Genomic DNA, 16,208 nt, shown 5'->3' on the forward strand with positions numbered 1-16,208 from the left:
TAAATGACTGTTCTCCCACCACCCATCTCTTTTTGGTCATGTGTCCAAGATAAAAAAGATTATAGTTTGGTATACTAATGAATGAGTAGTGAAGAAATAACTGTAAGCTGTCATATCCTTTAGGAATCTTTGTTCTCTCTGCTTGCTTTCTGAAAAAGATAACTTTCTTGTACCTTTACTGATAACTAAACAAAGGAACTACTTGTGTTTGCCTTTGAACTCTCTCTTTCTTTTAAATCAATGATTTTTTTTTTATTGAAGTGTAGTTGATATATAATGTGTTAATTTCAGGTATACAGCAAAGTGATTGTTATGCATATATCTATTCTTTTTCAGATTCTTTTCCATTATGGGTTATTAAAAGATACTGAATACAATTCTCTGTGCTATGCAGTAGACCCTTGTTGTTTATCTATTTTATATATAGTAGTGTGTATATGTTGGTACCAAACTCCTAGTTTATCCCTTCCCTCACTTCTCCTTTGGTTACCATAAATTTGTTTCTATGTCTGTGAGTCTGTTTCTGTTATGTAAATAAGTTCATTTGCATCATTTTTTAGATTCCACATATGAGTGATATCTTATGATACCTGTCTTTCTCTGACTGACTGACTTAGTATGATTATCTGTAGGTCCATCCATGTTGCTGTAAATGGCATTATTCCATTCTTTTTATGGCTAAGTAATATTCCAGTGTGTGTGTATGTATACCTCATCTTTATCCATTCATCTGTTGATAGACATTTAGGTTGCTTTTGTGTTCTCTTTCGAATGACCACATTTTGGCTCTACATCTTGAATCAGTCTCCTAAACTTTACAATAAGATGTTTTTGTAAATTGATGTCTTGCTGTAGTCTGCCATGGCTTCAGTTCTGTAGTGGAAGTAGTTGGGTATGGCTTGTGATCATGAGGCTACAACCAGGAAATAACAGAGACTGGAGGGAGAACCAAAAACTGAGAGCCATAGGAGTTCTGTCCCTGTGTTGCCTTTTCAGCTTACAGGTAGATTGAAAAATTGTTAGGTTCTGGGACTGCTAAGAATCTGTGCTCAATTCATCATTGCCTTTATCAGAAAGAGCTTTAATGTCTTTCTATCCATTGTACCTTACCAACAGAGTTAAATAAAAACAGTTTTTCCTTACTAGGAATGTGTAATATAAATTGACCACCATGACTTGAATGAGCAAATATATTCAATTATATGCTAGTGACATTATGGAAATCTGGAGGTAAGTGTATATCTAGGGTGGTGGGTAGGAATTCAGTACTGTCATTGATAGAGAAGACATTTTTTGGATTTACCTCTGATTTATTTTTTGTGTTAACTTCCTTTTCTGAATAAACATTTAAAGTTAACCATAATAAAGAAATATGGTGGTTTTTTACTTTCTCTTTTTGCAATTAATTATACTTTAATATAATCTTTTGAAATGTAAACGTGTTGCTTGAAAAAATATTTGTAGTTTTGTGACAGTGGTTTTTCAACATTTTTTCACTCAATTCTTCTAAGGAAGAAGAACTTCCATTTATATCTTTCATTAGCTTTTCTGAGTTAAGTGTAATCATTCTAATATGGATGAATTATGTTACTTGAAATTAAAACATAGAAAAATTTATACCCACCTCTAATTCTCTCTTTTTTGGTCACTGGCAAGATGCATAATTAGATGTGTGTCCTTTTCTTTCTTTTCTGCTTCTTTATGCCTTATACAGAGACTTAATAAGCTGGACATAATGGAGGATGGAAATGACTGTAGGTACCTTAGAGTTGTGGGTCTCATAGTTTTTAGTTTTAGGATCCCTTTACATTTTTAAAAATTATTGAGGACCCCCCAGGAACTTTTTATCTGTATGGTCTGTATCTAGAATACTGCTCTTATAGTACTTAAAACAGAAAATTTTGAAATATTTATTAATCCACTTAAGATAGTGATAATAAATCCATTATATGGTAACATCAATAACATATTTGATATGAAAAATAGCTATATTTTCCAAAACAAAACAAACTTAGTGAGAAAAATGGCATTATTTTCCATTTTTGCAAATTTTTAATACCTGGCTTAATAGAAGACAGATTCTTTTATCTGCTTCTGCATTCAGTCTTTTGGGATGAGTTGTTTTGAATGAAGTATATGAAGAAAATCTGGATTCACCCAGATATGGTGTTGGAAAAGTAATATTTTAGTAACCTTTTCTGGTAACTACTTCTTTAATACACCAAAACTTGTCAGGTAGTAGTTTCTTAAAGATTGGTTGCAATGTGGTATTTGAAACTATATCAGTGACCTTTTCATGCTCTATACATTAAAATCTGTTGGTCTGTCTTGCACTGTGAGTGGATTTTTCACTCGTACATGATTCTGTGACATTCATGTACAGCACTGGCCTACTGGAAAATACTGGTTCACTGACACGCGTATCTTCCAAATGTTGACACCCTTCATTATATAATAGTTTAAAAATTCACATTTACTAATATCACTGCTGATCTCATCAGAGAAATCTTTACGTTCAGAGGAGCTTTCAGTCTCATGGTGGTGAATACAAGTTACCCAACATTATAATTTTTGCCTGAGAGCTCAAATTTTATCATTGGCAACAAATAATGTCAGTTTTCCTTGAAGTAAATGACTCCATTCATTTTTAGGAAAATGACTATCAAATACCCAAGTCTGAATAATCATAGTCAGTTCTTTAAAAATGGTATTTCATGATAAAAGCAGCTAGTTCGACTTGTGATTCAGTTGCACAAATGCTTTTCTCAAGATAACCATCATTCTTCAGTCTGCAGCAGTAGTTATGTGTATTTCCTATTTCATCACACAAAATATTAAGATGTGTGCTCAAGGGTTGAAATATAATAAAATTAATGATTTTTACTGCTTTATCAAGCACATTTCTAAGTGAAACTGCCCCCCCACCCCACCCCTTTAAAGAAAAAACAAAACTATGTGTTGTAGTGAAGAATGCAATGACTGCTAGTACAGTTTGGTCCATTTCCTTGATTCCTGTTAAGGCACCAGCAGTTTTGTCATTGTTTTTACATCATCAGTGCAAGAGTCAACTCAGTGAAAAAGGTAAATTATGCTACTATTATAATGAAAATAGTTCTGATTTTTTGGATCCCCTGAGGTCTTTGGGATCCCCTCAGGGGCTTCTAGAACCCATTTTGAGAACTGCTCCTATACTGGCATGTAAGCTCCTTGAGGGCAAGGATTTTTTTGTGTCTTGTTCATTGATGTATCCCTGCTATCATTCTGGAACTTCTTTAACCTATCTTGAGTGTTAGGTCACTTGTTCTCTGAATGTAGATCATCTTTGTTTAGTCTCTCTTTTGGTGGAGCACATCCTTCAGTACTTCCCTAAAAAAGAGTGACTGTGAGGTATAATTTTGAGCCTTTGCATATCTGAAAATGTCTTTATTCTGATCTAATATTAGATCTCTGTTTGGATTGGATATAGATTCTAGGTTGAAAATAATTTTCATTTGGAATTTTGAAGGCAAGTCTCCATTGTTTGTGATATTGCTACTGAGAAGCCTGATGCCTTTTATTGTGATTCTCCTTTTTCTTTTTTAATCTTTAGAAGTTTCTAGGGTCTTCTTTATATTCCTGGTGTCAGAAGTTTTAATGAGGTATGTCTAGTATAGTCTTTTTTTAATTCATTGTCCCAGGGATTTAGGGCAATTCTTGTTTTTCAGTTTCGGAAATTGTTTTGAATTATTCTTTGGATAATTTTCTTTATCTCTTTTCTATGCTTTTTTTTTTTTTTTTCCTGGAATGCCTGTCAATTGGATATTGTACTTTCTGGATTGATACTCTTTTACCTCCAATTTTTTATCTTTTTCTTTCTACTTTCCATGAGTCCTTTGGTAGTATCTTCTAACTGTATTGTATTTCTTACAAAGTATCATTTGTTTAAATTTTAAGCTTTGTCTCCTTTTCTATGGATGTTCCTCCTATTCTTCTGCTTGTTCCTGGTTTACTATGAGTTGCTTTTTTTTTTCCTGTTTGGTTTCTGTCTAGTATGATGAAGGCTTTCATCCTGTGATTGTTTTTCTTTTGTTGTGTAATTACTGAAAAGTTATCAGAAAAAAGTTTTACAAAAAAGTTTACTGTGTTTAAGGCTTGGGCTTTTTAACTGTGGGCTTGGATATAGGGTGATTGGGTGAGGGCTTGGCCTTTTTTTGGGGAGACCTTTTAAATATTTATATATCTTCTTCTAGGTACTGTTTAGTTTTTTCAGAAAAGAATCCTCTGTTCAAATTGGTGGATCTAAGCACACAGAGGGCTATAGTATTTGCTATTAGATTGTAGACTTTCACTTACTCCCTTTAACTTTTAGTCAAGCATCACTCTGCCCTCTTCTACTGTGCTCCTGGACCTGGTGCTTCACCTGGTGTTTCATCATTTTTCCAAAATAAACCATCTTTCCTGCTGGGAATGGGGAATAATAGTCACCTATCTAGGTTGGATGGGGGAGGGGACCTGGGAGATTACTTCCTTTACAGATTTCAACCAATTCCCTTGTCTTTTAGTTCCATGCCTCATTGTGCCAGCTCTGGTATCTAGTGTCTCAAATTCCTGATCCTTTCTGATTTTTGCTATGTAAATTGGCTTTTCTCCTCTTGGAATTCTCTAAAGTTGCTGGGTATTCAGTTTTCTTAATCTAAATCCTGCATCTGTTTTTCATTTGCTAAAAATTTGTTGACATATCTTGTCTACTTGTCTTCCTGTTGTTTTCTATTCTGGTCTTTTTATCCTGGTGCACTCATACTTTTTTATCCTTTACTCTCATTTTAGTATTTTTAAAATCAGATAATAAGAACATAATAAAAACTCACCTTAATCAAGTGGTTATTTTTGGGTAAAGAAAATTCTTAACTGTTTAAAGGTGAAAACAAGAAAGTAAGAAAAAGACAGGAAATAAGAAAACTTAGATGATCATTGTTACCCAATTATGTACAGATTCCTTAATGAAAACACACACATACACAGAGATATGTGGTTATATATTATATATAATATAAATATGTAAATGGATATTACATACACATATTTAAATATATATACATGTATACTATGCATATGTGGGATTTCATAATCATAGTATTTTGAAGTTGGAAAAGATCATAGTGATCTTATACGCAGTGCAGTTTCATTTTCAGTGAGGAAACTGCCTTAGGTATGTTAGTGATTTAATGATTCAAGACCAAGTCTTCCCAATGTTCTGTTGAACTACAAAATGTTAGAAATCTGAACAGCTTGGAGATTCAGACTATACTTAAAGTCTAATTCTGGCTCTAGATAAATAGCTTTAAGTTTTGAATTAAGTCCTGACAGTGGTTTTCAATTAGGATTGCATTGGATTCAGGGAAGATATGGCTCACCTGATTCTGAAAACAAAGCTGTAGTTTAACATACTGCTTTCTTAATGGTAGGGCTATTTAGCTTATTTTGAATAAATATTAAAGGAAAATGTGAGAGTTTTGTTTATCTGATCATTAACTATCTTAACCATTACATAAGATGAATCTTCCTTTTAACTTTAAGACAAATAGGCTTCTTAGCTAAGCTAATACCTAATTATAAAAACCGACGGTCTATTTCTGTATGTTTTTTCCTTTTGTATACTAAATATACAAATATAATCATAGCCATATAGAACACAGTTAAAAAGAAAAAAATTACCCAGTTTCACCACTTAAATATTACCAGTTGTTTTCATTTTTGCTCTTACTCAAGTATACATATTTTCTTAAATTGTAATCTCTGTACATACAGGTTTAAATAATGCTATAATGAATATCTTTCAAGAAAAACTTTTCAGCTATATTCCTAGAAATGAGATTGCTTTGTTAAAAAAGCATCAACATTTTTGTAACTCTTTATTTAACTTGCTTAATTGCATTTTGAAAGCATTATATCACCACTTTATGTAGGTACTAGCAGTGTGAAGAGATGACTTCAACTTTAGTACTTAGTTTATAGTACATCATCAGCTTTGGTACTTTAGTCAACATTTCCTTCCCCAAATTTCACAAGTGAAGTGATTATAGTTAATTGTTTCAGTTTGTACTTTGGTGATGATTAATGAGGTCTTATCCATTTAAAATTTTAGAATTTTCAGTTAGAAAAATGTAACTAAAAGATAGTAAAATATCTTTTATCTTTGGGAATGTGGGAATATAGAATTAGGTAGTTGATCCCTAAACCAAATGTCATATAATTAACAATAAGTGCAATTTAAATGATAAGAAAATTGTTATAATGAACTGTCCTCAGGATTGACTCTTTTAAGAGACATTTGAAAAAATTTAGGACAAGTTTACATTATTCATAAATTATAAAAACAGTTAATTAATAATACTAGAAGAACGTACTAGAGCTGTTTCTCATATGTTGTCATTTTGCTTTAAATAAAACATCTTAAATTTTTATAGAGTAAAAAAAATACTATATTAAGTTTCATCCACTGTTCCATTATGTCAGAATAATTTTCTTTGAATTTAAACCTTTAGAAATGGGACGCCGGTCCTCAGATACTGAAGAAGAAAGCAGAAGCAAGAGAAAAAAGAAACACCGTAGACGGTCTTCTTCAAGTAGTTCTTCAGATAGTAGGACATATAGCCGAAAGAAAGGTGGAAGAAAATCAAGGTCAAAGTCAAGATCTTGGTCCAGAGATCTTCAGTCTCGCTCACATTCTTATGACAGAAGGTGATTTGCATAATTTTACTTATATGGTAATGAGAGTAATATTCTTTAGAGTTCATATGTTTTTGTACTTCTTAAAAAATGTTTTTGTACTTTTAATTTCTTCTGGGTAAAACACTTTTCTTTTTTCTTTCTTTCTTTCTTTATTTTAACATTTTTTATTGATTTATAATCATTTTATAATGTTGTGTCAAATTCCAGTGTAGAGCACAATTTTTCAGTCATACATGAACATATATATATTCATTGTCACATTTTTTTCTCTGTGAGCTACCATAAGATCTTGTGTATATTTCCCTGTGCTATACAATATAATCTTGTTTATCTATTTCAAAATTGTAGAATAAATAAAACACTTTTCTTTTAGTAGTTATATGTTTATGAGGGTTAGGTCCCAACCAAAAGATTTTTTTTCGCCCCTAGGACCAGCCTGTACATCTTAATCTTTTGTCTGTTCTTTGTAAACAAGTAGGTATAAACTGGTATAGTTCTCATACCATATTATCTAATAATATTTGGAAGGATTGTATACTACTTAAGACCCCTAATGTCTTAATTAGTAGCTAATCCAATCTCTAAATTATGAATCAGTCTTCTGACTGTTCAAGAGGAGTAACATTTTATCTGTTTGCTTCTAAGGAGTCAGACATAGTAAAAATGAGACGATTCTTTAGAATCTGGATAATTTCTCCTTAATGCCCATACAGATGTTTTATAGTAATGATACTTGATTATATTTTATTTCAGACGCAGGCACCGTTCAAGCAGTAGTTCTTCTTATGGCTCTAGAAGAAAACGAAGTCGAAGTCGTTCGAGAGGTCGAGGGAAATCCTATAGAGTTCAGAGGTCTAGGTCAAAAAGCAGAACAAGAAGGTATGCCATATCAGATATTTGTTGCTTTGTAACAAACTGTCCCCAAATTTAGTGACTTAAAGCAATAATCATTTGTTTTTTCACTATTTTACAATTTTGATTGAGCTCAGCTGGCAGTTCTTCTGCTAGTCTTACCTGGGGTCACTCATGTGGTTTTAGTTATCTGATAGCTTGACTGGAACTGGATGGTCCATTGTGGCCTCATTCATGTATCTGGTATTTAGTGTGGGCTGTTGGCTGGGGGACCTTAGTTTTCCTGTGGCTTCTCTTCCTCTAGTAGGAATGGCTGGGCTTTTTCACATGAGAAACAAAGTATTTCAAGAAGATAAGAATAGAAACTGCAAAAATCTCTTAAGATCTAGCCTCAGTAATAACCCAGTGTGTTGTGGAGTGAATCTGTCCCCCCTAAATTTGTATGTTGAAACCCCAACACCCAGTATAAATGTATTTGGAGATAGGGTCTTTATGAGGTAATAAAGATTAAATGCGGTCATAATGGTGGGGCCCTAATCCAGTAGGACTGGTGGCCTTATAAGAAGAGGAAGAGAGGTATTTCTCTTTGAGCTGCGCACTCAGAGGAAAGGCCAAGTGAGGACACAGTGAAAAGGTAACTCTACAAAGCAGGAATAGAACCCTTATCATGAACCAGATTATCTGGCATCTTGATCTTAGACTTACAGCCTTTGTGAGAAATATATTTCTGTTATTTAAGCTGGCCAGTCTGTGGTTTTGTTATTGCAGCCTGAGCAGATGAATACATGATGTTACTTTACCTGCATTTTCTGGCTGTGCTCAAGGGCCAATAATACAGAGCAAAGCCTGTCTGGAAAGAGTTGTACATTTTGGCTAATGCTAGAAAATATGGTTGAATAGGATGGGGACCATGGTGTGGAGTTGACTTGATAAAAAGAGGTATTTGGAAGTTATTGACGGTTTTTGAGCAGAAGAATGTTAGGATAAAAACAGCTTTTTAGAAAGATCAGTTTCTTTCCTCTGCTCAGTTCTTACTACTATTAGGCTCTAGTTGTGGGGGTATATTAACAGCCTGATTTTATTATCTAGGCCTAAAATTCTATAAATGTCTCTGTGAATCTGAAGTTGGATGATAGCAGTAAAGTCCAGATGTTTAGCTTTTCTGGCCTTGTGTTATTTGGCCTCAGCCTCCTCTCCTTTGTATACACTCCACATAGAAGCAGGCCACTCTTTGTTCCATGCCTTTGTTCTCTATACATGTCCGTGAGTTGCTAGCTTTGTTTCTTTAAGCATGCTATTCCAGTTTCTTACATTATCTCTACTCTAAGTCTTCCTACCTTTTGGTGTTCAGTTCTGTTTAATCTCTAATTCTCTTCTTCCTTAAATCCTTTTTTGATTTTTATCTTTTTATTCCCAAGTCAAATTTAACCCATACTTTCTGTGACCTATCGTCACATTTGGTTCCTGATATGTAACAGTTATATTACAAATATTTTTGTTATTTTCATATATTGTGAACTCTTGCAGGAGAATCTCTTAGTACTTAACACAATGCCTTGCTTGGTAAACATGCCTTGATTGATTAATTGGGGAAATGAAATTAGCTAAAGAACTGATTTTTGTAGCAAGGAAAAATTTTATTATTTTATTGATTTGTAGAAGGAAAGCTTTTTTTTGGACGTATTGATCTGTCTAAAAAGAGGCTGATTACCAGAAAACAACTTCAACTGAAATTTTCTGTCATTGGGAACAGAAATAATAATCCATCCTTTGCATGGTCTTGATTTTTCTGTTTGTAGAGTATTTTCACATACACTTTATCAGTCTGTCACAGTTTGATTAGGAAGATACAGATCACTCAATTCCAAGTATCGAAGTTTTAACGTGGGGAGTTAAAAGCTTATATAACCTTTGGAAGGGCTCAGAGAATTAGGGACGCTGTTACTGATTATTTTAGCCTGAAGCACGGAAGCTGGTTGTTTTCTCAGAAGTCACTGGAAATCTTAAAAACTCGGTTTGTAGCACCAAAGTGGATGGTTCTCAATAAACTGCTTACCTGGGAACTGCTTCTCTACCCAAGTATTTACTTACAACTGCCGCCAGAAGGGAATCTGGAAACATAAATTTCTTCTCTTTTGCAATGAAGGGAAACCTTAAAAGGAATGGCAGTGATGTCTAGTCAGCAACAAACTATCCAGCACATATGCATTTTACTAAATGTTTTGAGTTTTGTAACTCTTTTAGGCTGTCATGCAGGGTGATACCTTCATTTTATACATAAGGAAACGACTTCAGAAGTTTACTCAAAATAGCAACTTCTCAGCCTCTTGCATTGACAATTACTTCTGCATTTAACTGCAATAACTAAATAATCCAGAGGCACTAAGAAGTCCTAAATTTTGAGAAAATACTTCATTCATGTTCTATACATGATATTATTTTGGAAAATGTATTCTAGGGATTTATTCTTCAAAATACTTAAACTAAATGAGTTCCTAGGTTAATCTTGTTTTCAAGAAAGTTGAACAACTCACTCCTTGAACAGTTTAGTTAATCAACACTTTAATTTAAACAGAGAAGATGTAAGTACATTTGTTCCAGGATCTGCAGGGGTTTGGTTCCAGGACCTGCTGCAGAAACCAAAATCTGAGGATGCTCAGATCCCATAGTTGGTCTTCTGTATCCATGTTTCCATATCCATGTACTTAAGCAACTTCAGATCTTTGTAGTACTGTACTGATTGAAAAAAATCTGCTTAAAAGTGGACCCTTGCAGTTCAAACCCATGTGGCTCAAGGGTCAACTATAGTGAATTAAAAAAAAAAAGTCCAATGTGATTCTAAATCTAAAAGTATGTTGTTAATGATCTCTGTGCTTCTTAATAGAAAAGAGTGAATTTGGTCATGGAAAGACAAAAACTTCCAGACAACTTTGTTGTTATGTGTCTAAAAAATAATTGAAAGATGAAGCATGTTTTGGGGGACGGCAGGAGGAGCAAGATCAAATATGTGAAGTTTGTTGCACATTTCCATGGATAAGTTATAGAGTAATTAGATGATATGCTTTTTAGTATAATTTTTATTATGTTCTTCATGAAGTACTCAAGTTGTGACATATATTGTATCATTTCATGTTGCAACGATGAGAAACCTACTATTACTCACAATATATTTTCTTGTAATTTCCTCAATTCTAGAATATACAGAAAGTAGTTTTAGAGTTGCTGATAGGTACCACTGTGGAAAACAAACTTATAGAGCTTGATATTTTTTATGGTTCTTTTTATCTTTACTCTAGGGTATTTGGTTCTCCCCTCCACTTCATTATGGTTAGTTTCTCCAAAGAGTTAGGTTTATTTGTTTCTGTTTATATTTTATTTTAGGTTTTTTATTCCCCTAAGTTTTTAAAATTGTATTTACTTATTGGTCCCTTTGCCTTTATTTTAGTATATGAAACATTAATATGATTCCAAAAGACAGGACTGTACTAAAAGGTGTACATAGAGAAATATCATGCCCTTTTCTTCCTTCTCTCCTGTTCCAAATCACCTCCCTGGGTAACTAATCCTGTTAGTTTGTGCTTTAGCTTTCCTGTTTCTTTTTAAACAAAGTAGTGGTTATATCTATGGCATACTATAGATACTCTTTTACACTTCGCTTTTTCTGTTTGCTAATGTATCTTGGAAATCACTGTATCAATTAATAGTAATCTTACTCATTTTTTTAAATAGCTGCTTGTTATACTACATTGTGTGTATATATCATAATTTGTTTAGCTACTTACCTTGGTGTGAACATTAAGGATATCACCAATATTTTATAGTTACTAAGATGCTATCATGAATAACCTTGTACATGAGTATTTTTGTATGTTTGGAGGTATATCTTCAAGGGAAACTCCTAGAAGTGCGATTGCTGGGCCAAAAGGTGAATAAATTTATACTTTTGTTAGAAGTTGCCGAATTCCTCTCAGTAATGTAAGAGAGTTCTGTTTCCTTACAGTCTCACCAATAGAATGACATTTAAAATTTTTATTTTATTTTTAATTGAAATTTATTTTTTACTAATTATGATTAGTTTTGTTCTTAATTGAAGCATTATTGACTCACAATATTATATTATTTTCAAATGTAAAATACAGTGATTTGATATTTTCATGTTACGAAATAATCACCACAGTGAGTCTAGTTACCATCTGTCACCATTTAAAGTTATCACAATATTATTGACTATATTCCTTATGCTGTATGTTATATTCCCTTGACTTACTTATTTTGTAACTGGAAGTTTATTCCTCTTAATCTCCCTTACGAATTTTACTCATCACCCTCCCAACCCGCTCCCCTGTAGCAACCATCAGAGGGTTGGTTGTATCTGAAAGTGTTTCTGTTTTGTTATGTCTGTTCATTTGCTTTGTTTTTTAGATCCACATGTAAGTGAAATCATATGGTATTTGTCTTTTTCTGTCTGACTTATTTCACTTAGTGTAATGTGCTTTAGGTCCATCCAGGTTGTCACAGATGGCAAGATTTTGTCCTTTTTTTAGGCTGAGTAATAGTCCATTGTGGGTTTGTGTGTATACACATAGCTTTATTCATTCATCTGTCGATGGACACTTAGATTGCTTCCTTATTTGGCTATTGTAAATAATGCTGCAATGATGGACACTTAGATTGCTTCTATATTTGGCTACTGTAAATAATGCTGCAATGAGCACAGGGGTGCATATATCTTTCTGAATTAGTATTTTTGTTTTCTTGGAAAAATACCCAAAAGTGGAATGGAATTGGTTGGATTATACTATATTTCCTTTCTTTTTTTTTAGTACAATATGTTTGTTTGATTGATTGATGTCACAACGTGTCAGTTTCTGGTGTACAGCTTAATGTTTCAGTCATGCATATACATATGTTTGTTTTCATATTCTTTTTCATTATAGGTTTAGTATTTCTATTTTTAATTTTTTGGGAGAACTTCTGTACTATTTTCCATAGTGCCTTTACCAATTTACATTCTCACCAGCAGTGGACAACAGTTCCTTTTTCTCCTTATCCTTAATTTCTTGTCTTTTTGTTAATAGCCATTCTCATAGGTGTGAAGTGATTTCTCATTGGGATTTTTATTTTCATTTTCTTGATGATTAGAGATGTTGAGCATCTTTTCATGTCTCTTTGGGTCATCTGTGTGTCTTCTTTGGAAAAATGTCTATTCCGGTCCTCTGCCTGGGAAAAATTGGATTTTGTAATCCAGTTTGGTTTTTTTTGATGTTGAGTTGTATGAGTTCATTGTATATTTTGGGTATTAACCCATTATCAGATATATCATTTGCAAATATCTTTGCCATTCAGTAGGCTGTCTTTTTGTTTTGTTGGTAGTTTCATTCACCTTGCCAAAGCTTTTTGGTTTGATGTAGTTCCATTTGTTTACTTTGCTTTTGTTTCCCTTGCCTAAGGAGACATGTCCAAAAAAATATTGCTAAAACCGTTGTCAAAGCCCTTACTGCCTTTTTCTTCTAGAATTTTTATGATTTCAAATCTTACATTGAAGTCTTTGATTTATTTTGACTTCATTTTTGTATATGGTGTGGAAAAGTAGTCCATTAGGATTCTTTTGCATTGTGGTTGTCCAGTTTCCCCAGCACCATTTGTTGAAGAGATTGTCTTTTCCCTATTGTATATTCTTACCTTTTTTGTTGTGAATTAATTGCCCATATAACTGTGGGTTCATTTCTGGGGTTTCTATTCTGTTCCATTGATTTGTGTGTCTGTTTTTATGCCAGTACCATACTGTTTTGATGACAGTCGCAGTGTAGTACAGTTTAAAATCAGGGAGCATAATACTTCAAGCTTTATTCTTCTTTCTCAAAATTGTTTTGGCTATTCGAGGTCTTTTGTGCTTCCATACAAATTTTAGAATTATTTGTTCTAGTTTTGTAAAAAATGTTGTGGGTATTTTGATAGGAATTGCATTGTATGTCTTCTTTGGAAAAATGTCCAGATCCTCTGTCCATTTTTTAAATTGGATTATTTGGTTTTTTGCTATTGAGTTGTATAAGTTTCTTATATACAGTTGACCCTTGAATGACTTGGTATTTGAACTGCAAGGGTCCACTTATATGTGGATTTTTTCCATTACGTAAATATTACAGTACTACACTATCCAAGTTTGGTTGTATCCATGGATGCAGATCTGGGGATATGGAAGGCTGAAAGTTATATGTGGATTTTTGACTGGGGGGGCAGGGGGAGTTGACACCCCAACCCCTGAGTTCTTCAAGGGTCAACTGTATTTTGGATATTAACTTATTAGATACATGATTTGCAAATATTTTCTCCCATTGAGTACACTGTATTTCCATTTGATTGATTGTTTCTTTTGCTGTGCAGAAGTTTTTTCATTTGAAGGTTTTCCTCTATGTCTTCTTCTAGGAGTTGTGGTTTCAGGTCTTATGTTTAAGTCTTTAATTCATTTTGAGTTGATTTTTGTGTATGGTGTAAGATAATGGTCCAGTTTCATTCTTTCACATATGGCTATCCAGTTTTCTCAACACCATTTATTGAAGAGAATATTCTTTCCTCATTATATATTCTTGGCTCCTCTGTTGTAAATTAATTGATAATGTACAAATGTGTTTATTTCTGAGCTGTCAGTTCTTTTCCATTGCTTTATGTGTCTGTTTTAATGCCCAAACTATACTGTTCTGATGATTATAGCTTTGTGATATAGATTGAAATTAGGAAGCATGATTCTCCCAACTTTGTTCTTCTTTCTCAAGATTGTTATGGTCATTTGAGGTCTTTTGCAATTCCATACAAATTTTAGGATTATTTGTTCTATTTCTGTGAAAATACCCGTGGACTTTTGATAGAGATTGTATTGAATCTGTGTATTATTTTGGGATTATATTAATTTTATGCCCTACTTTTATTGCTTGAGTTAGTTTCAGTATTGATTCTTTAGAGTTTGTCAGATACACTATTATATTGTCTGTAAATAGAAATAATTTTACTTTTTTTTCCAATTTTTCTACTTCTGTTTGCTTTCTCTCATCTAGTTGCATTGCCTTTTACCTCCACTAAAATATTGAATACCAGTGGAGATGAAATATATCTTTGTCTTTTTCTTGATTTTAATGTAAGTGCCCCTTGTGTTTCCCCTTAAAAAATATACTGGTTCTGGGGTGAGAATATCTCTATTTTTTAAATAGAGATTTAAAAAAAATTTTTAAAAAAGATTTTTAAAAAAATCACTGTTTTTTTCCAAGAATGGATATTGAATTTTATTGAAGGCTTTTTTTTAAATCATCTGTGGATATAATCAATTTTTTCCCCCTTAGAGCTATTAAGGAACTAACCTTGCATTTCTGGAATAAATCTCATTTGGTCCTGGTGTAGTATTTTCTTAAGGTGCTGTGGGATTGTGTTCACTAATTTTTAAGTTTAGTACTTTCACATTTATAGTCATACGTGATGATGGTCTTTTTTTTTTTGGCACAGTGTTTATCAAGGTATTATTCTTACTTTATAAAAAGAATTGGGAGGGTTTTTCTTCATTTTTAATGCTGGGGAACTATTTGTGGAGCATTGGGACTATCTGGTATTCAAAGTTTTGGTAGATTTGTGAAAACATCTGGGCCTGGTGCTTTTTTGTTGAGTGGTACATTGGTAACTTTATTTATTTGACAGAAATACAGTCAGTATAAAGTTTATATTTCTTATAAGTTTAATATTGGTAAACTGTATTTTTCTAGTATATTATCTATTTCAACTGCATTTTGAAATTTATTTGCCTGGAAGTCTGCAAAGTAATTTTTTATGACTTGAAATTTTTTCTTCCGTTTCAATGCATATTTTTCTCTTGTCATCTATTATTTTGTGTATTTATGCATTCTCCTTTATTCGATTACATTGACAAGTGAATTGTCTATTTTAATTTAAAAGAAATCATTTTGATTTATTATTTAAATCTTTTCCTCCATTTTCTACCTTATTAATTTCTACTTTTATTCTTATTTTCTGCTTTGTGCTTCCTTTGGTTTACTTTGTTATTCCTTTTCAAGTCTTTGGGCTGGGAATTTATTTAGATTTGTGCTTCATTTCTATTGATAAAAATATTTAAGCATATGAATTTTCTTCTAATTACCGCTTCAGATATATCTCATAGGTATTTTCTAATATTTTTATGAAAAATTTCAAGGATACAGCAAAATTGAAAGAATTTTACAGTAAAGACCCATATGTCTACCACCTAGATGTTACCATTAACATTTTACTTATTACTTCATCACATATATATACATTGATCTGTTCCTCTCTCTGTCCATTAATTTATCCTAATTTTTAGATGCATTTCCAGTGGCAGACATTATAGGCTTTCCCCTTAAATACTTCAGCATACTTATCATTGAGTAGAGTTCAGTATTCCTTTACAGATTTTTCCTTTTGAAAACAAAAACTTTGAAATTTTCTTTTGAGGCAAAATTTATATGCATTGAAATGCACAAATTCTGAGCATACACTGGCTGAGTTTTGATGTATGCATATACCTGCCAAATATATTACCATTACCCCAGAAAGTCCCCCTGTAATTGTTGCCAATTAATTCCTGTATACATTCACCTCAGAGGTAACCACTGTTTTGATTTTTT

The 16,208-nt window shown here is 32.7% G+C and overlaps 1 protein-coding gene across 1 annotated transcript in view; it reads left to right on the plus strand.

Annotated features, from left to right (window-relative positions):
* The window catches only part of RSRC1 (arginine and serine rich coiled-coil 1), a 349,802-nt gene that overhangs the window by 1,738 nt on the left and 331,856 nt on the right, over positions 1-16,208 (plus strand). Inside the window, exons 2-3 of the mRNA XM_010986358.3 lie at positions 6,525-6,720; positions 7,465-7,590. Of these exons, the coding sequence (XP_010984660.1) occupies positions 6,527-6,720; positions 7,465-7,590 (320 nt within the window). The 5' untranslated portion in view covers positions 6,525-6,526. The remainder of the gene's footprint in view (positions 1-6,524; positions 6,721-7,464; positions 7,591-16,208) is intronic.

This window comes from Camelus dromedarius, chromosome 2 (genome assembly GCF_036321535.1).
Source record: "Camelus dromedarius isolate mCamDro1 chromosome 2, mCamDro1.pat, whole genome shotgun sequence".
Classification (NCBI taxonomy): domain Eukaryota; kingdom Metazoa; phylum Chordata; class Mammalia; order Artiodactyla; family Camelidae; genus Camelus; species Camelus dromedarius.